The sequence below is a fragment of the Falco naumanni genome, chromosome 4 (assembly GCF_017639655.2).
Source record: "Falco naumanni isolate bFalNau1 chromosome 4, bFalNau1.pat, whole genome shotgun sequence".
Lineage (NCBI taxonomy): Eukaryota > Metazoa > Chordata > Aves > Falconiformes > Falconidae > Falco > Falco naumanni.
Genome location: NC_054057.1, coordinates 69,109,867 through 69,137,164, shown reverse-complemented (window position 1 = coordinate 69,137,164; position 27,298 = coordinate 69,109,867). Strand labels below are relative to the sequence as shown.

Genomic DNA, 27,298 nt, shown 5'->3' with positions numbered 1-27,298 from the left:
GTGCTGAGCTCTTCAGAGCCAAGCAGACCGTGCCACCCATGGACTGTGCTGTGCCATGCTGTGCCAGCCCTGTGCTGTTCCATGCACTGTTGTGCCAGCCCCACGCCATGCTGTGCCGTGCCAGCCCTATGCCGTGCCAGTCCCATGCTATGCTATTCCAGCCCAGTGCCGTGCCAGCCCCGTGCCGTGCCATACCGTGCCGTGCCAGCCGCGGGCTCGGTGCCGATGCGCGGCCGGTGACGCGGCAGGGCCGCTGGGCGGCGCACCGGGCGCACCGGGCGGCGGCGGCGGGGCGGACCGGGCGCACCGGGCGGAGCGGGCGCAGCGGGAGGCGGCGGCGGGCGCGGCGGAATGGACGAGCCCAGCATCCTGCGGCGCCGGGGCCTCCAGGTGAGGAGCACCGGGAAGCGGGGGAGGCGGCTCTCGGGCACCGGGCACGGCGAGTGGGGCACCGGCGGTGGCTCGGAGCCCGGCGGGGGAGGGGGGAGCCGGGGAGAGCCCAGCCCCAGTGAGCCTGGGGTGCTCTGGGTGCGGGTCTGTGAGGGGTGGGTGCTCTCAGTGAGAGATGGGTGCTCTGGGGTATGTGAGGGGGTGCCGCGTGTGCAAGAGGTGGGTGCTGCGGGTGAGAGGTGGGTGCTCTGGATGTGTGCAAGAAGTGGGCGCTGTGAGTGGGCGGTGGGTGCTCTGGGGGTGTGTGTGCAAGAGGTGGGTACTGCAGATGAGAGGTGGGTGCTGCAGGTGAGGGGTGGGTGCTGCCCGTGCGAGAGATGGGGGCTATGTGTGGGCAGCGTGGGATGGTTGGGACAGGAGCCGGGCACCCAGCTCCGGGAGCAGGGCAGGGTATGAGCCCCAGCCATGCTGCGACGTGCTGGGGGGCCACCCGCCTGTGTGGGTGCTGGGTGCTCTCATGAGAATGTCGTGGTCTCTCCAGCCCAGCACACGATGCCGGCCATGCCAGACCTCTGTGCCAGCATTGATTTGCCCCTCCAAACAGCCGCCCCCTCCATCACCCTGTGTTCCTGCTCCTGGCAGGCCAAGGGGTATCCATCCTCCCTGCCCACCCTGCACCCGCTTCCCACAGGAACACCGGCACCCACTGCCATGTGTGGAGGGGTGACAACCACAGCCCGCCCCGGCTCACAGAGATGAGTGCTGAGCCTGATTTTTCCGGGTGACTTCATGTCTCCCTCCGTCCCCGTCCGCAGCGGGGAGCTGCAGTAACCGGGGCGCCCAGCCTGAGCTGTCGGGGCGGTTGGAGGATGGCACAGTGCTGCCTTCATCCGAGCTGGCAGCTCCGCAGGGCAGCCACGTTCCGCCGCACGCTCAGCCCGGGAAAGGGCCCTGCATGGGAGCTGCCTCCCCACGGATGCAGATGGACAGAGCCATGGCCTCGGGCTTCAGGGCTCTTGGTTGCGGGCATTGCTCCTGGCGGTCCCGGGGGAGGGCAGGGGTCCTGGCTGTGTGCCTGCATCCCCATGGCAGGAGGGGTGGGAAGGGGCTCCCACCAGTGAGCTAATCCCAAAGCGCTGAGCAGCAATGCCATCCCTGATGCCGTCCCCACAGGGATCAGCTGATGGTTAATCCTGGCTCCCACCAGGACTTGCTGGTAGGAGACGCAGGGTGCTGGGTGGGTGCATCAGGCACCCTGTGGGTGCTGGCCCTGTGGCACTGCCCCACATGGGTCCCCAGAGCCCTCGAGGGATGCTCTGGCTGTCCCCAGGGATGGCAGCATGGCAGCCCCCAGCAGCAATGGGTGTTGGTGCCACAGGACCTCTCTGTGCCCTTGCACCCATGGGTGGGGAGGCTGTGCCATGGGGCAGGGGTGACATGGAGACAAGAGTGTCTGTTCTCTGTCCCATCTGCACATGGCTGGGCAGTAAAACCCTCATCAACTGCCTCTTCCTCTGCTCTGGGGATGGTGGCCGGTGGCACAGCCCCAGGTGTGAGTGGGGACCTAGGCTGGGTGATGGGCAGGGCTGAGTGAGGGTGCTGGGGGGCTCCTGCTTTACGCAGGGACCCTGCACCCCCTTCCTCAACCCAGGCCTGGGGTCACCCAGTGCTGTTGGGTGCACTGGGACACCCACATCCACCCCGAGCACCCACCCCCAGCACCCATGCCACGCCGGGGGCAGACACAAACCCGTGGGCCCTGGGGATGCCGAGTCCCTGTGCGCCCAGGCATGATGTCACCCGTTGCCACGGTAATGATGCTGCATCACTGCGTTGCAGCGTGCCCCAACCCCGGGATTTCCACAGGGGCTGCATGGTGTGGGCAACAGGACAGGGCGAGGATACCCCAGGAGATGTGGGGTGCATGGGTGCTGCTGCGTGCCCTGAGATGGGTGGCAGCAGCCCCTGCCCGTCGGGAGCTCCCTGCCCAGGTCAGGAATGTGTGTAAGCTTCTTAGGGGTATGGAGCCGGTGGGTACCAGTGGTGGGTGCAGGATCAGAGCAATGATGGTGCATTAGCCAGCACATGCCCCCACCACGTATGCCAGCATCCTGTGGTGTGCCAGGGTTCATGCCATGCCCCTCGCAGTGTGCCAGTGGGATCTGTGCCACTCTTTGTGGCATGCCCGGTGGCACACGGGTGGGTGCTGGGGCTACGCCGGAGCTGGCCGGTACCCACCGTGCCAAGAGGATGGCGTGGGCTGAGGTACCTGTCTGCAGAGCTGCCCTTTGCCCTGTTGCATCACCTGCAAGCAACCAGCTCTTGCAAGAAATATTCCCGATGGCTGGAAAAATAGTGTGGGGGCTGCCAGCAGCTCCCCACATCTGGGATCAGGGAGACAGGGCACAGCCACCACCCCAGGGCCATGCTCCAGCCAGGTGGCTGGGTGCTGCTCCTGCTCCACCACCCTCCTGCCCTCGCTCTCGGGTCCGGCCACGGGGCCACCAGCCCTGGGGACTTTGTGCACTGACCCTGGGCGGGTGGTTTGTAGAGCTGGGGGACCCTGGGCACGGTAAGTGCGGACCGATCCTGCGGTGTCAGGGGCCAGCTGCAGGCAGTGGGGATGCTGTTTGGTGCATGGCTGTGGGCTGGCAGGAGGTGGGGTCCCACGCATGGGGACCCCCTGATGGCTGGGGCCACTCTCTGACCCTGCTTCTCACTTTTCTTGTTGCAGAAGGAGCTGAGCCTGCCGCGCCGAGGAAGAGCGTAAGTCCCCGTGTGGGGCCACCCATGGCGTGGGGTGGGGTGTCACCAGGAGGGATGTGCTCAGGGATGTGGCACCGGCACCATGGGGGGGCAGCAGGGACAGGTGGCAGATGGCGCTGGGGCTTGGCATCACTCTGTTCTCTGACACTGGAGGGACCTGATTGTACATGTGCTGGGGTGTGCTGGGGTGTACTGGGGTGTGCTGTGCTCTGCTGCAGGTGTATTGGGGTGTGCTGGGGTGTGTTGGGGTGTTCTAAGTGGTATGACGGTGTACTGGGAGGGCTCTGGAAGGTGGGGCTATGTTGAGGCTGTACTGGGGCTGTGTTTGGGATGCACTGGGGGGGCACTGGGGCCATCGTGTTCAGGATGCACTGGAATAGCACTGGGGCTGTACTGGAGCTGTGCTGGGGCTGTGGTGTCTGGGCACCAGCAGTGCCCCAGCACATCCTGGGAACCGCACGGATCGGGGCTGCCGCTGGGTCGGGTGCACCGGCGGCCCGGGGGCTGCGATGCCGAGCCGTGCCGAGCCAAGCAGTGCTCAGCCGTGCCGTGCCGCAGGGGCGGGCCCGGGCCCGTGGGCCGAGCAGGGGGAGCCCCGGCGGGGCCGCCGTTGCCGCCCGCCCGCAGGAGCCGCCCAGCGCGGGGGGAGCCGGGGCGGCGGCGGCGCGGGGAGCGGGAGCGGAGCGGGGCGGCGGCGGGATGAAGTCGCGGCGGGACAGGCTGAAGATCCCCTCGCTGACCTTGGAGTGAGTCGGAACTGGGGCGGGCCGCGCCGGTACCAGCCCCAGGGGCGGGCTGCGGGGCCCCGGGGCAGCCTCGTCCCGGATCATCCCTGTTCCGGAGCATCCCTGTCCTGGTCCATCCCCATCCCGGAGCATCCCCGTCCTGGAGTATCCCCAGCCCTTCCTCCTGCATCCCCAGCCCCGGGACTCTCCCGGTGACACCCACCCCTCCGCCACCTCCGGCAGTACCAGACCACCCGATGTCTTCCCCGCCACAGCCTTAGACCCCCCAGTGCCCCCTCTGTCCCCTGTGCTCCACTCCAGCCCTGCCCCACTGCCCTCTCCCCCTGCCCTGCCTGGCCCCCAAGCCCTGATCCCCTGGCTCCAGCCCTTGCCCCCTCTGCCCTTGGTCCCTGGCCCCCTCGGCCCCCCCCCCCCCCCAGCTCTTCTGGGGAGCTGTGCCACCGGGGCACCCACCGGCACCCACTGACACCGCGCCGGCCCGTCTTGCCTTGCAGCTTGTCTCCGAGCAGCCAGAGCCCGACGCTGCTGAGCCCCTGCAGCCCCTGCAGCCCCTTACTAACCCTGCACCCCTGGAGGTAAGACTCCCCCCCAGACCCTCCCCGGGCATCACAGCTGCCAGTTCTGGGGAAGGCAGGAAGGAGAGGTGGAGATGGGGACAGCAAGGTGGGTCCCCCCACCAGGCATGCTCTGGAGGGCCCCAAAAGCAACACTGTCTTCTGCCAGGGCATGTGGGACAACAGGGCTGGGGTCTGTCCCCAGCCCCACGCATCCCAAAAGCGACCTGGCTGTGCCAGTGGGCTCCATCTCTGCCACCGTCTGGTCCATTTTGGGAACCCTCTACAGGGATGCTGTCACAGTAGCTCAAGCTCAGGCTCCAAGCATCCTTGTTTTGAGGGAGGATTGTCTTGGAATCAGACCAGGGCAGGGCACCGTGATGGGAGTGGGGTGAGAGTGGGGATGGTGCCTTCATCCCAGCTGGGAAACCTCCCTATCCACCTTTGCTGCTCCACCGAGGGGGAAGGGGAGTGGGGAACTGCTCTAGGGGATGGGTGCCCCCCACTCAAAGCCCAAGCCCCTTGCGGTGCCCTGCTGGGTGCTGCTGTTGCAGAAGACGTGTAGCCAGACCTCGTGGCAGGTGTTGGCTGCGCTTTGCCCCGGGGACAAGGTGCAGCGGGTGTGCTGGCACCCAGCAGTCACACCCCGGCCCTGCGCCCCATGGCATCTGAGGGACAGAGCTATGGCCTGCCTAGCACCCATGGGTGACGCTGGATGCCTCCATCCATCTGCTGGGGAGAGCAGCTGGCACCAGGCAAGAGGGAACCGTCTGGGAGCTCTGCTGCTGCTCAGCAACAGGCAGAGCCATTTGTTGCGGGCAGGCAGGAGCCAGGCTGCTGCCTGTGCTCTGCCTGCACACCAGAGTCCCTGCCTGCCGCGCGCCTGTCGCTAGTCCCGGATGGCCACCCCTTGCCCACAATGGCTGTGGCATGTGAAAAAACAAGCGTGGCCACGCGGTTGCTCAGCTGAGGTGTCAGGAAGAGCATTTTGGGGGATGCTCGTGGTGGGGATGACATGGGAACAAGGACAGGGATGAGGACAGGTAGTCTGGCAGCACCCATGGCTGCCTCCACGGCTGCCAGGCAGGAGGCGAGGGGAAGCGTGGTGCTGCTGGGGTTGGTGCTGCCCTTTTGCCGTGCTGGGACCCGGCCTAACCCCACCAGCATCGGGACTTGTGGCCGTGGCACTGGCTGGTGGCCACCTGGTGGGCATGGCGATGCCATCCCACTGGGCTTGGGAAGCTCCAGCAGCCCTGGTGTGCTGCCGCACAGGGTTTTGTCACTGGCACTAAGGAGGATGGATGTCACTGGGTCTCTGCTTGGGATCTCCCTGATTAAACGGGAAAGCTGGCATGGGAGGGAGGTGGCAGGGTGCTGCCGGGGTGCTGCTGGGTGGGCGCCCTCCGAGCCTGGCATGCCGTGGGCGGCAGGGTGCTGCTGTGGGGGACTGCTCCCCGCAAGGGAGCCCCAGGCCCTGGGACCACTCCCACTGACTTGCGGGGGAGGGATTTGTGCCCCACAAATGCATGTGGCAGATGCTACATCTCCATGGTAACCCTGACCCCATTTTGGGGTGCTGCCCCATCTCTATGGCAACCCTGAGCCCCTTTTGGGGTGCTTCCCTCTCTCTATAGTAACCCTGACTGTATTTTGGGGTGCTGCCCCCTCTCTATATCCTGACCATATTCTGGGGTGCTGCCCCATCTCTGTGGCAACCCTGAGCCCCTTTTGGGCTGCTGCCTGTCTCTGTGTTAACCCTCAGCCCCGGTTTTGGGGTGCTGCCCTCTGCCTCTGCCAGCCCCAACCCCCCTTTAGGGCGCAGCCCCGTCCCTACGATAACCTCGACCCCATCTCAGGGCGCCGCCTCCTCTCTGTGGGCACCCCCCTATTGATCCCCCCTCGCCTTTTGGGGGTGCTACCCCCCCGTCTCCATGGAAAACCCGAGCCCGTTTCGGGGCGCTGCCCGTCTCCATGGCAACGCCGGCACCGCCGGGCGGGAAGGGGCGGGAGGCGGCGGCGGGAGCCCGGCCCGGCCCCGCTCCCGGCCCCCGGCGCGGCCCCGGCCCCGGCCCCGGCCCCGCTCGCCTCCTTCCGCCGTGCCGGTGGCTGCGGCCGGGCCCCGGCGGGGCCGAGCCGCCGCGATGTCGGACCCGAGCTGCTGGGGAGCCGCCCCGCCCGGTTACCGGGGCCAGCGGGCCGCCGGCGCCCTGCTCCAGCGCTCCAAGAGGTACCGGGCGGCGGGGCGCTGCGCCGGGCCGGCGGCGGGGGGGGGGGCGCCATGCACCGGGGTGCGTGCTTTGGGTGGGGGCCACGCACCGGGGGCTGCACCGGGGTGCTTGGGCTGGGAGGGGTCTTTGCACCGGGGGGGCACCCTGGGGTGCTTGGGCTGGGAGGGGTCTTTGCACCGGGGGGGCACCCTGGGGTGCGTGGTTCGTGGGGGCTATGCGCCCGTGTGCATGGCTGGGCAGGGGAGGTTGCACCTGGGGGGCACCCTGGGGTACTTGGGCTGGGGGGGTGTCTTTGCACCGGCGGGGGGCACTGGAGGGTGTGTGGGTGGGGGGGGCTGTGCGCTGGTGCGCATAGCTGGGGGGAAGTGGTGTGTGGTTTGGGGGGGCTGTGCACCAGTGTGCGGGGGGGGGGGGGGGAAGTTGCCCCCGGGCGAAACTCTGGAGTGCATGGGTGTGGGGGCACTGTGCACTGGTGTGCGTGGGTTGGGGGGGGGGGGGGGGGGGGGGGGTGGGCTTTGCACCGGGGGAGTGCTTGGGTTAGGGTGGGAACATCATGCATGGGGGGTTGTGCACTGAAGTGCATGGTTTGGGGGTGTCTTTGCACTGGGGTGCACACCACAGTGCATGGGTTTGGGGGGGTCTGTGCACTGGGGGTTGCACACCGAGCTGTGTGGTTTGGGGGGGGGGGCTGTGCACCATAGGTACATCTTTTTGTGGGGTGCTATGCACTGAGGGTGCATCCTCAGAGCTGGGGTTGCCAGAGGTGGGGCTGCATTGGTTGGGAGCCCACTGCCATGGGGGGTGCAGCTTTTAGGGTCCCGGGGCATTAGGGGGTGCACGTTTTGGGGTGCTGTGTGCCATTCCTGGGAGTGTGTGTGGGTTGGGGCTCTGCAGCAGGGTGCATGTTGGGGGGGGAGGGTGTCTTGCATGCACAAGGAGGGGGGAACACCCCTGTGAGCCCCTGCACCAAGGTGGGCACCACACTGATGGGACATGTCCCATGTGGTGCATGTCCTGAGCCAGGGTGAAGGTCCCCAGGGGGCTTGGGGTGGGTGGGATGGGGCCAGTCCCTTGCAGCCAGCCATGGGCTGGGGGGCAAAGCGAGGAGGCAAAAGGCTCACACACTCTTCAGCAGCACGGCTGGGACAGCGTGGGGGTCTGCTGCGTAAATGGGGTGCTGGGTGGGCTACCCCAGGTCTCCAGCTGCAACGTCAGGCTTTACCCAGGCAGGTAGGTGGGACGTGTCCCTGAGGAGGGGGACAGGCAGCACTGGCAGCCCTGAGAGGGGTGTGCTGAGCACCTGCTGAGCCCCCCGGATGCGGGTGGCAGAGGCTGGCACATCCATCCAGCAGTTTTGGGGTGCCACAGCCAGCTGAGGCATAAACCCCTTCCATGACTTTATATAATAAAGGTGTTTAAGACAGTGCGGAGGCAGCGGGGAGATATTCCCATTGTGAATGTCTTTGAATATTCCTGTGGGCTGGCACAAAGCGACACACGGTTGCTTAGCAAACGAATCCATGCAGCACCGAGCCCATCCCGGGAAGGTGCCTGCTTCACCTGGTCTGCGGGAATTGCTCCTGCCGGCGCACGAGGACGGGCCCGGGGGACTTTTAATAAATAAGAGAAGGCGCTGGATGGGGTTTGCCAACCTGGGGTGGCTGAGCCGGGGGAGCCCTGGGGGAGATGTGTAATTGGAAAGATGATCTAGGCAGTCATCTGTCTCCAGCTGAGCATGATGAGGCCATAATTCTCATGAAGGGCAGAGGATTTGCTCTTCTTTCATCAGTATTCCTAGAATCCACAGCGAGAAACAGTCTGGCCTATTTTGCAGTGGGCAGAAACATATGATGTTTTTTAGTGGGATTAAGAGGTTTGAGGAATCCTAATTTCCCGTGGCGGGAGGCTGAGATGGCCGGCGCAGGGCAGGAGGGCTGGTGGTTTGATGGCTGATGGGGCTTTTCTTCTCCGTGGATGCTGTCTGTGGCTGCTCACACCTTGCACACCGCAGAAAAACGTGCCGGCAGATGTGACAGGTACCATTTCCTACCCACTGATGGGAAACTGCAGCATGGGGACGTGCAGGGATGCATCCCATGGTGCGGGGCAGTTCTTTTAGGCTGGTTTCTTGTAGTGCAAAGAAATAAGTCTCTATGCAGCTTGTTTCCCCACAATTCCCTGCAAGGATTTGGGATTTTGCGCTTGGGAGGTGCCCAGCACATTGCTTGGTGCTGGTTGCGGGGGGTGGTAAATAAGAGCATCCGCAGTGCCAGGCTTTCGGCTGGGGTGGGATGAGGGGCCAGAGCGGCTCCACAGAGCGATGCCGGGTGCCTGGTGGGGTTGAGAAGATGTGGTGGGGTTGTGTGTGGCCTGTGCCAGGCAGCGTGTTGCATTTTACCATCCAGACTTCGGTCCCCAGCCTCCCCCATCCCAGCCTCCCCAGCCTCCCCCATCCCATCCTCCATCCCTGGAGGCAGCCAAGTTCAGTGCCGTCACAAGCCATGGAGGAGAAATGTCATGGAGAAACTTGGGATGCAGCTGCTTGGTTCAGCAGGTTTCGATGTTAAACACAAACTTATCCCACTGGAAACTGATTGTTCCAGGATGTGGCTATCCATGGCACTTCCCCAAACCTCCAGGCGCCTCAGTACCCTGTGCCCATTTGGGGGATATGGAGGACAAATACCCACAGACATGGGAAGAAGGGAGCTGGGAGCACCGCCTCAGGCTCTGAGTCACGCAGCCGGGAGCGGAGCCACTTGCTTGCCCTTTGAGCCTGCACCCGCTCCCTTACCAGCCTGACCCTGCCACCACAGCCACGCTGCTCCCACCGCCCTGCACCCCCTTTGCCCCAAACCATTGGCTTTCCACATGGAGCACTGGGCTGACATCTGACGCGCAATGCCCTACTGTGCTGGGAAGTTTTAGGGGTCGGATTCTGTGGGAGAGGAGTGGGATGCTGCTATCCCTCTGTGAATTCACGTCCCAGTGATGGCCCTGTCTGTGGCTGGGACGTTTAGTGTGACCCTCGGCATTGCACAGTGCTGAGTCCCCACCCGGCGCTGCTTGTCCAGATCCTGGCGGAGCCATTTGAAATGTCGGTGTTGTGCTGCCCAGCTGGATTCTGCCCTTCCCACAGCTCCAAGGAGGCAGCCTGCAGGAAGCTGCCGGATTTTGCTCTGTCTCCTGCCTGTGGACATCCTGGCCGTGCCGTGCAGAGGCTGGGTGCTGGTGGGTGGTGGGAGGTGCCGGTTCCTCCTCACAGGCAGCCTCGGGACGGGTGACACATTATTTTACTCCAGGCTTTGGGGTCACATCGGCTGTCACACACTTTCTGCATCCTTCGAAATAAGTGCTGGATGGCAACGGCAGCGCCAGGGCCGAGGCAGCCTCAGCGTGAGCCACACAAGAGATGCTGCCAGCAATTTAACACTCCATTTTTGATACCAAATGCTCAAATTAGGTGATGGAGGCAGAGAGGGCAGCAGCCCTAGCTCCTGCCTTCAGGGCTCAGCAGCTCATCTGTACCCTGAGGCTTGTTTCTAGCCCGAGGTTTCCATGCCGTGAAGGATGGGAACCAGCTGTAGATGATGCGTCAGGCGAAGGGGGGTTAAAGTGGTGCAAGATGGTTGCGGAGCTGGAGCCGAGGGTGGAGCGCACGGAAACAGGAAACGTCGGCCTCCCTCTGTGTCACCATTACTGGAACTTGCTTCATTAAAGGTTTGTTTTCACTTCCAAAACGAAACTGAGCAAGCAGGAGCGAGCCCCTCGTCCCCTGGGATGTCCCCCCTGAGCCCCAGCCAGACACAGATGCACATGCACCCCGTTCCCCACGGCAGGACCGAACGGTGAAGCGATGCCAAACCTCTCTGCAACCCTCCTGGTCAGCCAAGCCCTGCCTGTGCCGCCTCAGTGGCGGGTGGGTTTGTGTGCAGTGCCTCAGTTTCCCATCCGGCATGCAGAGCCGGCAGCAGCAAGAGGCTGTGGTTTGCTCTTGCTCCAGGCGTGGGTGCTGGGCTGAGTTTGCAGCTGTAGGCGCTGCAATTCGTGTTCAAGCCTGTGTTCAAGCCTGAAAAGCAAACGGAGGGGCCAGGCAGGGACAGGAAGGGGTGAGTGGCTGGGGGGGGGAGGTTTTTGCCTTCCCCCCACCCCCACCCCAGCATCGTGGCTCAGCTCCAGCGCTGAGCAGGAGGCTCCGAGACCTCCGAAGCCACTGCAGCTCCGAGTGGCTCAGGGGGTGCATGTCCCAGGGGGGCACCCAGGGACCCCTCACCCTGGATACAGGGAGGGTGCAGCTGGCAGAGGGGGGGGTTGGGGGGTTGGAAGCAGCCTCCCCGGTTGCCAGCTTGGTCAGGACCTTCAGTCTCTAGCAGAAGAGTTAGGGCTTCTGGTTTTAGGGTGGGAGCAGGAGAAGCCCCACAGTGGGGCAGATGCCAGGTGCTGGGCATTGTGTATGGAGCCCTGACCACACATTGCCAGCATTGGCTGTGCATCAGTGCCATGGACATCCTTCTGGAGGAACGGAGTGTTGCAAAACACCATCCTCTTCACCCCAGATACGTATCTGCAGCTGGTTTCTGGTTTTGGGATCTGGGGAGAATCCCTTTGCGCTGGTGTATCTGATTTTGCGGGTGTATCTGGCCACCGCATGATGTGAAACCATGCCCTTTAATTAGTGGCATCCATGTGGGTTCCTGTTCCCAACTTGGCAGAGAAATTCAGCAACACTTTTGCAGATTTTGCAGCTGGGGAAGCACAGCTAGAGGAAGGGGAAGGTTGTTCTCACACTTGAACTTCTGCTCTGTGCTGTGGATAGCTGCAGTTTGCTCTTGGCGAGTGAAAGAGAACGTAAATGTGCCCGTTGTATTTCAAATGGGCTTGAAATGGGCTGCGTGCAGTGGGAGGGGGCTGCAGGTGAGCTTTTTGAGGCTGTGCAATGCTTGCAAGGCAGCCTTGGTCTCAGGGTGTGGAGAAGGGCTGCAAGGAAAGGAGAAATTAAATTCCTGCAAGAAGGATTGAAATCTTGTGAGTTGGGAGGGTGGGAATGGAGATGGTGTTACAGAGACCTGGCGCCAGGGGATGTGGCCTTTTGGTTGTTTCAGAGGAGCTCTGCGGGGTGCTGGGATGGGGTACTAGGGTGGGAGTTTTGGGGTGTTCGGGGTGTTGAGATGCCATTGCTATCAGTATGGCCTTGCTGCTGCTTTTCAGCTGGTGCCAGTGCATGTGGATTCCTCCTGCTGAACCAAGCTGCATTTCTGCTGGAGCATCACAAGTGCCCAGCAACACCGCAAAGTCTCAGGGGGTTGGGGACCAGCTGTCCTCTCTGCTGTGACACGGGAACCCCCAAGCATAGGGTGGTTTATAGGGACTGGGGCGGGGGGGGTATGTGTGTCGCATTTTCTATGTGATGGAGCAGGTCTGGCTGCAGCCGCTTGGCATTTCCATCCCTTCCTCCTTTTACATCCCTTTTGCTATTCCTGCCCTTGGCCTGTTGCCCAAGGGGCTGCCTCCCTCTGCCCTCCCCAGCGAGACAAAACCAGAAGTGGGACCTCAACGAGACAGTTCATCGTTAAAAATAACCCCCGTCGGCCCGTCTCCGGCAGCACTGAACCAGGGACAGATCTTCCCTGTGGCCAGAGATCCATAATCGATGGGGTGACAGCAGCCACGTCCCCTGGCACAGGGCATCACGTACAAGCGGACCTACATGCTCAGGCCCATCCAGCCCTGCCCGTCCTTTACTTCCCCAAATTAATTCCCTCTCTTTTTCTTCCCTAGCTGCCGAAGCAGCAATAGGAAGAGCTTAGTGGTGGGCACCCCCTCTCCGACCCTCTCGCGGCCACTCTCCCCACTCTCCGTGCCGACAGGTAAGGGATGTCCAAGGGGGTGGGTTGAGCATCTCCCAAAATTACCCAAATATTTTGGAGGGGCGGTGGGGAACCCTTCTGCTTCTGCAGAACCTTGTCAGCAGCAGTGGGCTGGCTTCCACCTGCGGGTGCCTTTTCCAGGAGGAAATAACTTGGGAAGTGATTTATCTCCTCTTCCCCCTGGAGTAGCTGCTTGTGGCACCCTGGGGTGGGTATCAGGGTGACTTTTCCCGCTTTCTCCCCACAGCCGGGAGCAGCCCCTTGGACAGCCCACGCAACTTCTCCGCCAGCACCTCCATCAACTTCCCCTTTGCTCGCAGGTGAGCTCCCAGCCCCCCTCCCAGATCATTAATATTCACTAATATAATTCACCAGCTGGGACAGTGCTGTTAATCTCAAGTGATTTGCTTTGATTTTTTTTTTTTTTTTTTTTTTGGCTTTTTTTCTTCCTGGTGTTTGCTCTGCCGTGGCCGGTGCCTCCCACCACCACAGCCATGCTCCTCGGACTGACAGGCGAGTACCAGGGCCGGGCTGGGGCTGCTTTGCATCAGCATCCCCCTCTGCATGCATATCTGGGCAGGAAATTTTGCTCTGGGACTGGTCTCCCTGCAGCTCCGGGAGCAGAAATATCCTTGTTCCCATCACATCATCCCCAGCCACAAGCTCAGCCCCACTCTGAGCGCTCCCAGCGTGTCCAGGGACGGGTGCTCGGCCAGGTCCCCGCGGAGGCAGATCTTGCTGTATCCTCTCCCCAGCCCATCTTGCTCCAAACCCAGATGCCAAAATCCTTTTTAACTAATTAATTAATGACACACATGGGGGCAGATGGCTGATTTTAACCCATTGATCATCACATGGAAAAAAGCTGGAGGCTTACGGATGATTTTCACACTTGAAAGCCAGACTGTGGGGCTGGGGGTTTGCGAGCCGGCTGGCAGTGAGGACAGGCGGTGGTGCCAGATCCGGCACCCTGCCAGCTCCTGCCGTCCTTGGCCCTGCCTGGGAAGCAGCGGTGGGAGGTGAAGGGCCTGTCTTGACCTGGAGGTTGCCCTGTCCATTAGAAACGTCTCCAAGAGGAAGCATTCGCCTACGTATGAGCACTTGCCTTCCTGTTTATAACTGGGCTCTGCTCTGCGGCGCCTGCTGTCTTGAGATGGGTCTTTAGGAATCCTCATTTATCAAAGAACAAAGTCCCAGAAAGCTGAATTTTGCTCTAATTAAAAATCAGCTTCTCCTGGGGTTTTCTTTCTTCCGTCTGAAACAGATTTGCTGCCTCAGCGAGCCCCAGTGCTGTCCCTTGGCGGGGACCCTGCTTGCTGTCACTGTCCCCAGGCATGCTGGGGTTGCAGAACAGTCCCCCTCACCTGTAAACCCCTCTTATGACACCCAACTTAAGTCCATTCCAAAAAGAGGTTTTGGGGCTTTATTATTCAAGTCAAACTTGTGTCCTTGTCCCCATCCTTATCACTCTGATGTTACTTATTTGCATTTAGATGTTGGGTTTTTTCCTGTCTCTGATCGGCATGTTTGCACTCGCAGGGCTGATGGCAGAAGGTGGTCACTGGCTTCGCTCCCCTCCTCTGGCTATGGGACCAACACCCCCAGCTCCACTGTCTCGGTAACGTTTGCTTTCTCATGGCAGCAGGCAAGAAGAACCCAAACCCCTTGATTTTGGTGAAGTGTCCCCCAAGCCCTGTGGCATCAGTTCCTAGGTGGCCCCTCTGTTCCCGGAGGAGCTTCAGCTGTGTTGTGCTTTCCAAATGGCCTTTTAAGAAAGCCATAGAGCTCGGCTGACAGCTTACAGCATCCCTGGGCGTTGCAGCACCCATGCATATTATGGGTTGAGCATCCCGTGGATCAGGGAACGGCCAGGCTGCAGCTGCCTGGGATGCTGCAGGTGCAAGGGATGGGGCTTAGTGGAGTCAGATGGAGTAGGAGAGCACGAGGGTTTGGGATGGGAGCAGGCAGTGCAAACCGCCTCAGGCTGGCCTTGCTGCCTGTATTTCATGTTACCAAGTACAGAGCCTGCTGCCTGTCAGCATTTCCAGCCTCCTCAGAGACTCTGAGGAATATTTTCCTTGTGGGCTTGCTGGTTTCCTCCCCGCTGCTGGGAAGCCTGGATCTGTCTCCTGATCCCCTGCATCTCTCTTTCCAGTCGTCTTCATCCTCCCAGGAGCGCCTGCACCAGCTGCCGTACCAGCCCACCCCTGACGAGCTGCATTTCCTTTCTAAGCATTTCCGCAGTACGGAGAGCGTCACGGATGAGGAGGGGCGGCACTCGCCCTGCCTGCGCCCACGATCCCGGAGCCTCAGGTACGGCACCCACTGTGGGGAGCACCTATGTTGCTAGCGGGACGATGCACCGGCTGCTGGCGCATCCAGCGCATCCTCTGCCCTCTCATGAGTTGTTCCTGGGATGTCCTGCACCTGCTGAGCCCATCCCCAGGTGCTGACCCCCATACGGATTTTCCCTTTGCAGGGGGGTGCAGGAGCTATGGCTTGAGGTTGTAGATGCCCCATCCCTGGAAATATTCAAGGTCAGGTTGGGCAGGGCTCTGAGCAACCCAATTAAGCTGAAGAGGTCCCTGATTACTGCAGGGGGGTTGGACTCGATGACCTATGAAGGTCCCTTCCAACCCAAACTGTGCCATGGGTCTTTGACTCTGTCATCCTAAGCTCTGTGACTTTGGGCATTAGGGTCTGGTCCTCAGCGTCTTCTCGACTGTTGGGATGTGGCATTGATCTCCTGGCAGCAGACCACACCTGAGAGTGAGGTTTCCTGGGGCTGAAGCTGGAGAAAGTGGGATTTGTTCCAAAATACTTGGTTTGCAGCTTCTTGCTCAATTGTCTCGAAGGTTTTGGTGGAGAGAAGGGGACCACCAAGCAGAAGCCCAAGCAGTGGCCATCCTTGCAGGGCAAGGCTGGGAGGCCACTGGCCTGACCTGCCATTAAAAGGTTAAAAATCCCATTTCTGGGCTTGGGTCAAGGAACATCACCCACCTGTGTTTGCTGGGGATGAGTATCAGCCTGGCCTTTGACTCTGCAAAAAGCAAGGAGCACAGGTGGATGGGCTTTTGTGGGCTGGAGAGAGGAGAATTTGGAGAGAGCATCCTGCCAGTGGCTGTGGCACTGTGCGAACTGACCCCATGGACCTGCCAAGCTCCACGTTGCTGCTCCAAGACCGTGTCCTGCACAAGGTGCTGGTCACGTTTCCACTTGTCCAGCACCAGAAGCTTGTGCTTTTCACAGGGGATGTTTCAGTTAAATCCTCTTTTCCCTCTGAATAAACTCCCAACCTTCTTTATACCAGAGGCAGAGCCTTAGCCCTGCATGTTGCTGAAACTTCATTAAAATCAGATTAATTGTCTGACAGGGTTTTGTAGGTGGTGTTCACCAAGGAGATGTCAGCTCTATGGTCAGCATGGCATGGCAAAGGCTGGGCTAGGGCTGGCAGCGAGTGGCTTGGGTCTGGTTTTAATCACCACATTTATTATATAGTGGTTAATGAGCTGTTGGCTGCTCCTGCGACTTGCTTCATATAATGGGATCACCAGGCAGGGGCCTGAGAGGGGCGATGCTGGACGAGGACAAGAGAGAAGCCTGGATTGATGAAGCTCCCTGCATCCGCCGTGGGGTTTAGTTGGGGTGTTTTTGGGTTTTTTTTGGCTGGTGAGCTGCAAAAAGGGCAACGATGGCAAGAAATGGTTGGATCCAGAGGAAGGAAATTATGAGCTTGCCCTTTGAAGCCAAGTGGCTGGTGTGCCAGCCCCTCTCAGCTCTGGATTTTCGTGGGGTTGAGTTTGGAGACCTGGGTTTACGGGAGGTTAACCTTCCCTGGACAAGGTATTAGGGACCTCCAGATCCATGCACAGTGGGAGGGATGCTGCTGGAAGTGCTGGCCCGAGGCTGATGGCTGCGCTTGGTTGAGCTTTAACCGCTTGGGATTGGGAGTTAGGAGGAGGGAACAAATTGTTCTCCAGGGGTATTTGCTATCTGCATAGATGTAGATGAGTTGGACCTCCTAATGCAGCTGGTTTCCTCCCTCCGCAGCCCTGGACGGACGAGTGGAACGTTTGATAATGAGGTTGTGATGATGAACCATGTCTACAAGGAGAGGTTCCCCAAGGTAACTGCTGGGACTGGAGGGGACGAGCGCGGTAGTTCCTCCATGGCATCCTGACAGCATCTTCTCCAGAATAACCTCTTCTCCGTGCTGGATTATAGAATGCATGGGTAGATACCAGGGGGTGTTGAGGATGCTGTAGACATGGTAATGGACTGGGGAGGCAGGGACCTGTGGGTCTGCCTCATCACACATGCAGGCAGAGGTCTCTGGAGACTTTGGTGGAGCTTTTCCAGTCTACTGGAAGCTATGTCCCAGGTGGGGCCATGATGTACACGTAGATGTTGGAGCTGCAGGAGGTGGTAGCATGAGATCCTGGCTGGCCAAACCCAACGCATGGCATGGGGATGCATGTTCCTGGGCATCACCATCCCTTCTGCCTTGCAGGCCACGGCCCAAATGGAAGAGCGTCTGCAGGACACCATCACAAACTTCTCTCCGAGCAGCACTCTGCCACTGGCAGATGGGGTACTGGGCTTCATCCACCACCAAATCATTGAGTTGGCCCGCGACTGCCTGGCCAAATCCCAGGGAGCTCTCATCACCTCCCGCTACTTCATGGAGCTGCAGGAGAAACTGGAAAAGATGCTCCGAGATGTGAGTACGGGGCAGTTCCCTGCCCAGTGCCATCTCCTGAGGCCACCAATAGATGTCTGGCTTCTGTCTCCTCTCCGGTAGGCTCAGGAGCGTTCGGAGAGTGAGGAGGTGAAGTTCATCGACCAGCTGGTGAGGAAGCTGCTGATCATCATCTCCCGTCCGGCTCGCCTTCTGGAGTGCCTGGTAAGGCATTGGCAGCTCTCGATGGGTCTTGTCTTGCAGGGCCCATGCCCACAGTCCTCTCTGGCTGGCCACAGACCATGAAAGTCAAGGCATCTTCTCACCACCTTGCCTGGTCTCCTGTGGGAGCTGCTGCTTCTCACTATCCTGGCCACGCTGTAGCAAGGAGCCAAGACCATTCCTAGCGCTGAAGCCTTTTCTCAGAGAGGAGAAGCTGGGTTTTCCTAGCAGAGTAGGGAGATGTGAAACTCTTGGCCAGGTTTCTCCTCCATTTTCAGGGTGGTTTTAGCTGTTGCACTGAATTTATAAAGCACTCGCCTTTGTGCTGTGGTTCCTGCAGCTGGAAGAGGGGGTGGTGGTGAAGCGTGCTGCTGGTGTGCTCTCCTTGGTTTCCCCTCCAAGGCCAGCTCATGGTGCTACTTTTTTCCCCCCATCAACACTTTACAGGGGGAACGATGCTAGAAACGGGAGCAGAGTGTTTGACTTTCTCCTGGAAGCATCCAGAGCCCGTCCCGATTACAGGTGTCACCTGCAAGGCTTAGAGGAAAAGTTTAACCCTGCAAAGTCTCACTTCTCAACTTGTGCTTGGTTTTTCCCATCCAGGAATTTGACCCGGAGGAATTTTACCATCTCCTGGAAGCTGCAGAGGGACACGCCAAAGTTGGCCAGGGAATTAAAACCGATATTCCCCGATACATCATCAGCCAACTGGGGCTTGTCAAGGACCCACTGGAGGGTAGGGGAGCATTTGGGGTGGTGGCCCTGAGGTCTGCAGCAGGATGCAGACTCCCAGTTTGGCCACTGGCGAGTGGGAACGAGCACTGGGAGGTGGCTGGGGGACCAGTAGGGCTGAGCTGGTGTCATGAGGAAGGTCACAGCAGGACCAGGAAGGTGTCCCAGTCTCCAGGCCTGTCCCACATCCTCCGTTATTGCTCCCGACACATTCGGCAAAGCAGATTAAGCTCAAGAACGCTTAATCCATAGGAAGCCGTGGCCTGGGGGTGGGGTGGGGAACTGTAATCCCCAAAGAACACAGGAATGACTATGGAAAAAAGAATTATGTAAGTGTTTAAACTCGTTCTGAACCTCTTAACGTCATGACCTGAATTTCTCCATACGATAGCTCGAGCAAAGTGTGTGGCTAAATCCCTGTGGGATCTGCAAGTCTGGAAGCACAGTGGTTGGTGGGGAGTTCTTTTGGTGGGGGTTGAGCATGAGGAAGGGGAAAACCATCCTTGTTTTCTGTAGAAATGGTCCAGCTGGATCACTTCGACAGCGGGAACACCATCACACCAGAGAACGATGATGCCAGTGAGGTGAGCACCATCACACCTGCATGATCCGGCTGCTGCCTCCAGCTTCATCCTGCCTCACCCCACACCAAGCTCCTCTGCTGTCTCAGGCTGGGAGACATTAATCTGGGTTGTCCCCAAGGGTGACTGCTGTGTTCAGATGTAATATCTCACAGCCTCTCATCTGGCTGCTTGAGTGGACACAGCTCAGAGTGGGCTCTTGATCTGTAGAGCATCTTGGTCTTCTGGTTTGGGGTTTTTGGCTGAGGGAGGGTTGGCTTCTGCCAGCAAGGAGCACTTGGAGGTGATATGTGATGGTGATGATGCTCAGAGCGCTGGCATGCCGGGAAACATTAAAAACCTTCTGTGACTTCTTCAGAGCCAGCCTTCAGCCACCGTTCCTCGGAGGAAGCCCTGTGAGGGGGACTTTGAGACCATCAAGCTAATCAGTAACGGGGCTTATGGGTGAGTTGGGAAGTTTCTGGCACTTGTCTCCACCTGTAAACACCTCCAAAGTGCTCCCTGCCTGAGCCCCACATTGCTGGTGGCTGGAGGACGTGTTCTGAGGTCCAGCTGTCTGGCTGTCTCCTAGGGCCGTGTACCTGGTGAGGCACAGGGAGACACGGCAGCGCTTTGCCTTGAAGAAAATCAACAAGCAGAACCTCATCCTGAGGAACCAGATCCAGCAGGTGTTTGTGGAGAGGGACATCCTCACCTTCGCGGAGAACCCCTTTGTGGTCAGCATGTTCTGCTCCTTCGAGACGAAGCGACATCTCTGCATGGTGATGGAGTATGTGGAAGGTGAGGATGGGATTCAGGGCTGGATGGTGCAGCGAGGAGGGGAGGATGTCAGTGTGACCACTGGGGACACCACCTGGACATCTACCCTGCTTTGCTCCAGGGAGCACAGGGAAGCATGAGGAGATGCTTTTGTGATGCTGAGTCTCACCTTGATGAAGGTGGTGGCTATACTCACCTAGGAGAGCGTTTGTGCCCCATGCTGGGGCATCAACACTGCTCCAAGGAGGGATGGGAGTGTCTGGTTGGGAGCCTGCTTGGCAGGAGAGGCAGCATAGCCCTGCCCACGGACCTCCCTGAGCCCCTCATGCTCAGGACCCGTGTCCCCACAGGGGGGGATTGTGCCACATTGCTGAAGAACATGGGCCCTCTGCCCGTCGACATGGCGAAGATGTACTTTGCCGAGACCGTTCTTGCGCTGGAGTATCTCCACAACTATGGCATCGTCCACCGGGACCTCAAACCTGACAAGTGAGGATGTGGGTCAGGTCTGAGCAAGGATGGGGCTCGGTTTGGATGGGGAAGGGAAGGGACTGATCCAAGCAAGAGGATAAGGCAGAATGAGGTCATGGGTTTTGGTGCCCAAAGACCTGGTTCTGTGCCATTGCACCAAGACTAGAGGTCCTGGGGTCTGGCTGGTCCTGCTCAGGTCTCCCCAGAAGCAAACGGCATCGTTGTGGGCCATCTATCTTCTCTTGCAGTTTGCTTATCACCTCCATGGGCCACATAAAGCTGACAGACTTCGGTCTGTCAAAGATCGGCTTGATGAACATGACCACCAACCTCTATGAAGGGCATATGGAGAAGGACACTCGGGAGTTCATGGACAAGCAGGTACAAGGTCCTGCCCTGCCTGGTGGATCTGCCATCCCTGGACACCAGGATAGCCTCGGGACTTGTTGCAAAGCTCATTGCGGAGGTGTCAGCCACTTCTTCCCACGTAGGTGTGTGGCACTCCGGAGTACATCGCCCCAGAAGTCATTCTCATACAGGGCTATGGGAAGCCTGTTGACTGGTGGGCCATGGGCATCATCCTCTATGAGTTCCTGGTGGGCTGCGTCCCCTTCTTTGGAGACACCCCTGAGGAGCTCTTTGGGCAGGTCATCAGTGGTGAGTGTCGCTGGCAACTTTGCTTGATTCACTTGTCCTTAGTACGTGGAGAGCTGTGTTCCTTCATCTCATGCTCAGTTGAACAGCGAGGAGGCTCCTCGAGCTTTGATTTCCCAGTTTGGGAGGATGCTTTCATCTGCTGCACTCCTGGGGAACCTTCCTCTTGCCCAGAAGTGACTTCTCCTGCGACCTCGTGTCATCGCAGCCCCCATCATGTCCAAACTCTTCCAGCCACTCCAAACTCTTTTTCCTTTTCCCTTGCAGATGAAATTATGTGGCCGGAAGGGGACGAGGCTCTGCCCATGGATGCCCAGGACCTGATCATGCGGTTGCTGAGACAGTGTCCCCTCGAGCGCTTGGGCACTGGTACGTACAGCAGCCCCCACACAACACTCGGGGGGGGGTGACCAAGCACCCCAAATCAGATCAAGCTTGTGTGGTGCTGAAACCGAAGCACGTCCTGCCGCACTGAGGATGCTCGGAGGAGGTCCCCTGCTCAGGGTTCACCCCAGGAAAGCTGCACAGGGCTCCGGTCCATCCTGGTTTAAGCTGTTTGGTCTGCATGGAGGAGAGACTGTGCTGTTTGGGATGGGAGCAGGAGCATCCTGGAACCTGCCCCATCCTCTGATGTGTGTTTCTCTACCTGGCAGGGGGGGCACACGAGGTGAAGCACCATTCCTTCTTCCTTCACCTGGACTGGAACGGGCTGCTGCGGCAGAAAGCCGAGTTCATCCCCCAGCTGGAGTCAGAGGATGACACCAGCTACTTTGACAGTGAGGCCAAATCCATCCCCTTTCCCCTGCTTTGCCAATCCGTTATCCCAGCTGCAGTTCAGATGCTCCTCTGGGAGATGAAAATCTCCTGGGTGAAGTTGGTCACTTTACAACCAAAGCCACAAAACAGATGCCATCCCGTTTCCAAACCATTCAGCCTTACCAAAAGCCACACTTTCTCACCCCAAAACTCCCCTGGGATTTGGGAGCAGGTTGTCAGCTGCAGGACAGCTCCCCACGGGTGCAGGTCCCCCCAGGACCACACGGGTGGGCAGGACACGGTGTGTTGTAGGCAGGGTGACAGCCCTGCCTGCTCTGGCTCTTGCTTCCAGCTCGCTCTGAGAGGTACCGCCACTTGGATTCGGAGGATGAAGAAACCAACGATGAGGAATCATCTGTGGAGATCGGACAGTTCTCCTCCTGCTCTCATCGCTTCAGCAAGGTGCTCCAATCCCTCCTCCAGCATCTGAAAGGAGAGGCTTTGGCACTGCGGCTGGCACAGTTGTGCCAAGTGTCAGTGTCTTGGCTGATGCTGGAGCATCTGGATTCCCGAATTTCTGCTCCTTGCTGACAGCTCATCTCCTCCTCAGGTGTACAGCAGCTCCGAATTCCTGGCAGCTAACTCCAACCTCAGCATCTCATCCTCCGACCGCAGTCACAGTGAGGACAAGGAGGAGCGATGGGACAGGCACTCAGGAGATGAGGACAGGAGCCGGCTGGTGGGCACAGAGCCCCGGTGCGTGGTGAGGTGGGGGATGCGATGCTGATGTGGGCTTGTGCCGGCACTGAGGATTTGTGCCAGTGTGGAGGGTTTGTGTGGGCACCAAGGGTCTGTGCCACCATCGAGGGTTTGTGTGGGCATTGAAGGTTTGTGTGGGCATTGAAGGTTTGTGTGGGCATTGAAGGTTTGTGTGGGCATCAAGGGTTTGTGTGGGCATCAAGGGTTTGTGTGGGCATCGAGGGTTTGTGTGGGCATCAAAGGTTTGTGTGAGCATCGAGGGTTTGTGGCAGCACCAAGGGTTTGTGCCACCATTGAGGGTTTGTGTGGGCATCAAGGGTTTGTGGCAGTGCTGAGAGGTTTTGTCGGCACCGAGGGTTTGTACCCTATTGAGGGTTTGTACCAGCATTGAGGGTTTGTGCCAACATCGAGGGTTTGTGCTGGCAGTGAGAGCATGTACCAACATCAAGGTTTTGTGCCAGTACCAAGGGTTTTTAGAGGCATCAGTGGGATGTGTTCTGGGATGCTGCAGTGGCTTGATGCCATCCTCCTGGCCCATCTTTGATTATCCGAGCTTTCCTGCTGTCCCGGCACAGGCTCCGCTCCTGGACATCCTGCAGCTCCACACCATACACCTCCTGGCACGAGCGAAGCCGCAGCCCCGCCACGCTGCCCAGCACCTACAGCCTGGACACCATGCCCAAGTTTGCCTTCTCCTCAGAGGATGAAAGCCCTTGTGTGGTGTCCTCCAAGCCAGAGAGACCCAAATTTGTGCTGGGAGACCCTGACGCAGGGACCGGCAGTGTGGTGAAGCCGTTGGCATTATCTGGTGCGTAGGCTGCAGACACCAGTGCAGGATGCTCTGGGGCTGGCTCTGCCAGTGCAGGATGCTCTGAGGTCTGTATGGCGTGAGGTGGCTTCTCCATGTCCCCAAACTTTCCCTCCTCCCCGCTGCACAGCCGATCTTGTCAGCCTGAACCGTATCCGCCTCCGGAGCAACAGCACCGGCACCAAAAACTCGACTCCCCGGGGTCTGGAGCCGGGCGGGAGCCATCGGCTGAGCGGCAGGAAGGATGTGCCAGACAGGCAGAGAGCCTCGCCTGGCAGCCGTGTCCCCAAATCTGCCTCCGTCTCAGCTCTGTCCCTCATCATCACATCAGGTCCGTGCACCGCACGGTTTATCCTGCCGGGTGGTGGTTGCCGCATGGTTTTCCCAGGCTGAGCTGGCTTCTCCCATTTGCAGATGACTTCAGCGGCAGCGCCCTGATGAGCCCCATCTCCCCCCACTCCCTCTCATCCAACCCCTCTTCCCGTGACTCCTCCCCGAGCCGAGATTCATCCCTCACCATCACCAGCCTGCGGCCCCCCATCATCATCCACAGCTCGGGCAAAAAGTACGGCTTCACCCTGCGAGCCATCCGCGTCTACATGGGGGACAGCGACGTCTATACTGTCCACCATATGGTCTGGGTACGTGGCCTGGGCTCCGCGTGGGGAGGCATCAGCAGTGCCAGACACTGTTTCCCGATGGGAAAACCCCGGGAGGAAACTGACATTTGCATCGGATTAAAATCTTGGTCTTTGGATTGCAGAGCGTGGAAGAGGGGAGCCCTGCGCAGGAAGCGGGGCTGAGAGCGGGTGATCTCATCACACATGTGAACGGCGAGTCAGTGCTGGGTTTGGTTCACCGGGATGTCGTGGAGCTGCTGCTGAAGGTGGGTGATGGGAGCTGCTCAGCTCGCCTGGAACCGCTGCGTCAATCCAGCAGCTCCCTGGCATCATGTCCACCGGCAGCTGAGGCAGGAGCCGGTTTGGATCCGGTGCTTGGATCCAGCACGCTGCAGTGATTTGTTTTCTGTCCCCCAGAGCGGCAATAAAGTGGCCCTGCGGACCACCGCGCTGGAGAACACCTCCATTAAAATCGGCCCCGCTCGGAAAAACAGCTCCAAGACGAGGATGGCACGGAGGAGTAAGAAGAGCAGGAAGAGGGATGGCCAGGACAGGTGAGTGGAACTGGAGTGGGATAAAATGGCATTTGTCCTGCTGTTTGCCACACCTGCAGGGATGCTCTGGCTCTGCCATACCAGCATGTCCAGCAGGGTCCAGTCCTGCCAGCCCTGGTTCGACAGACTTTGGGCCACCAGCTTCAAGGAGAAACCAAGGCTTTTCGCTTCCCCACCACTTTTGTGTGTCCCCCTCCCAGGAGGAAATCCCTTTTCAAGAAGATCTCCAAGCAGTCATCAGTCCTGCACACCAGCCGCAGCTTCTCCTCTGGTCTCCATCACTCACTGTCCTCCAGCGAGAGCCTTCCTGAGTCCCCCACGCACAGCCTGTCCCCGGGTCCTGCAACACCCTGCCGCAGCCCCGCGCCTGACCTGCCACCAGGTACCGCAACCCGTGGCAAGGGGGGATATTTGCTCCTGGCAGGGTGGGGATGCCACGTGTCCTTCCATCCCTTGCGGTGACCTCTTTCTCTTTGTACGGCAGATGCTGTGTCCCCGCAGAGCACCTCTCCCGCCTCCAGTACCCCAACATCACCTGCTGGCCACGTGCGCCCCAGCTCCCTGCATGGGCTGGCACCCAAACTGGGTGGGCAACGCTACAAAGTGGGACGTCGCAAATCCACCAGCAGTATCCCCCCCTCACCCCTCGCCTGTACCCCTTCCTCTGCCCAGCGCCCACCTTCTCCCCAACGCTCCCCATCTCCGCTCCCCGGGTACCCCAAACCCCCCCATTCCTTCCAGGGCAAGACCCTGTCCCCCCCAACCATCGTCCGGCAGAGCTCACGACCCCGCAGCGCCGACTGCCCCCGCTCCCCCCTCCTCAAACGCGTCCAGTCAGCCGAGAAGATCGTCACCATCCTGGCGGAGAAGAAAAGCGGTGGCCGCAAGCTGGGGATGGAGATGCCTGCGGCAGATGGGGAGGCCACTGGGGAGGGCGAAGCGCCGCTATACCCCGGGGAGCATGGTTACCACCCTGCTGCCTCCCGCCTGGGGGAAAGGCATGACCGGGACCAGGAGGTGGTGGTCATGCGGCGCTTGAACCTCTCCGAGCGCCGGGACTCCTTCAAGAAGCAAGAAGCAGTTCAAGAAGTGAGTTTCGATGAGCCGGAGCCAGTGCCGGCAAGCGAAGATGGCAGCAAGAGCGAAGCCGGGCAGGGCACGGCTCTCCAGTGTGGTGGCGTGGGCAGCACAGAGCCAAAGCCCAAGCCCAGCCCCGTGCCGCAGATCGCGGTGCAGGGCTCCGAGAGCGACGAGCAGGAGCCGGTGGTGGCCGAGTGGGAATGCCAGGGCTCCTACCCCATCAGCAGCGCCGAGCAGCCGGCTGGCAGCACCCCTGCCCCACGGTGGGATGGATGCAAGCATCGGGACCGTGGCTCCCAGCAGCACTGGAACTGCGGGGAGGGAGCAACCGGAGCAACTGGCCCTTGGCAGCTGCCACGGGTGCTGCCGGTGCTGCCGGCATGGGGCCAGGAGCCGGGGGGTCCTCAGCTCTCTGTACCCCGCGGCAGCACATGGAGTGGGGCTGAGCACACCTGAGCCCTGTGCCAGCATCTGGGGATAGTTCTGGCTCCCCATGGAATCCCACCTCCCTGAAAAACCCATTCCACGCGGCATATCCATGAGAGACACGTCCCCGGAGCCATTTTGGATGTCGGCGCTGGCCGGGTTGGCTGCGCCCCGGCACTTCACCTCCCCCGAAGGCTTTTTGTACTCCCTGAAAGATGCTCATATTTTTATAGAGACGCAGGAGCTCTTCCGGCGGTGGCATTTCCCCGGCAGGGCCCCAGCCTCTGTGTATAGAAAGGACTTGATGCAAATATTCATTAATTAATTTATTACTTTTTATAAGCTAAATGGGCAGTGCAGGACTGTCGCAGGGTCTCACCTGGCCCCGGGGGGTCCCAGGCTTTTCCATGCATCTATCTCCCAGGCAGATGACACACTGTTTTCCAACCTTGCAAAGACCCACTTGGTTTTTTCCCCTTTTTAACTTCAGTTTTAGCTGGAAACACCCCAAATCTCCTAAGAAACCCCTGTTGGGGTGATAATTCTAATATTTTTTTTAAAAAAAGTTAAACCAAAAGGCCCAAACCTACAGCAACATCCCCCGAATGCTGGCGGTCCAAGCTGGGATGCATAGGGGTGATTTTATTTGCATATAAGTCATTTTATAAGCGTGCAGCAGGAGTAAAGCTTTTAATATTTTTATTTGGAGCCTTTTGGAGCCACTTGGCTCCATCAGCCCTTCCAGGTGGGAAAAGCAGAGACCTCCCCATGGGGTCAGCAATGGATACAAGTATTAACAGGATTTTTAGGGTCGGTTTTTGCTCTTTGCATTTCTCCTGGCACCACACCCTGTGGTGGTCGTTGGTCGGTGCAGACAGACATCCATAAAAAGCCAGTTTTTTGGGTTTTGTTTTTTTTTTTTCCAAAAAAAAACCCTGACTCAGCAAGCGCCTGTGCTGCTTCTCCATTTGTAATTTGGAAATTTCTCCCCCTCCTTTCCCCCCCTCGCTTTTTATCTAACAAACTACAGCTCGACCCAGCGTTTCCCCTTTATTTCTACTGTTTTCTATGATATAAATATTTCCATTTGATAATGCATGTACCGGCTTTTTCCCCCTGCTGCTCTTTCCCACCCTGGTGCATTGAGCACCGTGCCGGTGATGGGGGGACCGTCCCCGGTTTGCCGACCCCCCCTGCCATCGGGCATCATCGTGCCACCGCCACCGGGTACGTTTCCTACCCCGAAGCAGCCGGCAGATTTTTTGGCTGCATGTTAGATGATGTTGTGCGTGTGCGGTTTGTGCCAGGCTCCGTATTTTGCTTCTCCCACCGTGAAACCGGGGCCACTTAACCCCAAAAAATGAGCAGCTGGAGCTGCTCGACATTTCTTTTGCTTCTTCCTCCACCGTCTGTATTAAGGTCTTGGGAAGGTTTGGGGGGGACACCGGGCACCCCTTGACCACCAGCACAGTGGGAAGGGGGGCTCAGCCGTGCACTGGTGGTGCGAATATGGCGGGAAACGGTTTTTTTTAGTGGAAAATGTCTTAAAAGCCAAGGGGACCATGTCTTCCTGCCCAGCGCCCAGCTCTGTTCTTACCTTTGGGAAGTTTTATGTTGTATTAAAATTGTTCCTTGCGATGAGCCACG

At 59.4% G+C, this 27,298-nt stretch overlaps 1 protein-coding gene across 5 annotated transcripts; it reads left to right on the top strand.

Annotated features, from left to right (window-relative positions):
• Nucleotides 1-291: 291 nt before the first annotated feature.
• Nucleotides 292-27,292, top strand: MAST3 (microtubule associated serine/threonine kinase 3). Of its 5 annotated transcripts, XM_040592053.1 has the most exons (29): nt 299-390; nt 3,125-3,156; nt 4,397-4,477; nt 12,463-12,551; nt 12,799-12,871; nt 13,044-13,064; nt 14,091-14,169; nt 14,707-14,864; nt 16,602-16,677; nt 17,062-17,271; nt 17,353-17,454; nt 18,055-18,187; nt 18,700-18,767; nt 19,123-19,208; nt 19,336-19,544; nt 19,874-20,012; nt 20,243-20,375; nt 20,486-20,651; nt 20,916-21,017; nt 21,302-21,424; nt 21,757-21,866; nt 22,015-22,160; nt 22,739-22,971; nt 23,102-23,302; nt 23,386-23,612; nt 23,735-23,857; nt 24,009-24,145; nt 24,346-24,527; nt 24,630-27,292. In XM_040592053.1, the coding sequence occupies exons 1-29, from the start codon at nt 352-354 to the stop codon at nt 25,679-25,681; spliced, it is 4,530 nt and encodes a 1,509-aa protein (XP_040447987.1). In that variant the 5' UTR covers nt 299-351; the 3' UTR covers nt 25,682-27,292. The 5 variants fall into 5 exon arrangements, with proteins under 5 accessions (XP_040447989.1, XP_040447987.1, XP_040447988.1 ...); XM_040592055.1 differs by lacking the exon at nt 4,397-4,477 and having other exon boundaries at nt 292-390; XM_040592054.1 differs by lacking the exons at nt 299-390; nt 3,125-3,156 and adding an exon at nt 3,828-3,902.
• Nucleotides 27,293-27,298: the final 6 nt, after the last annotated feature.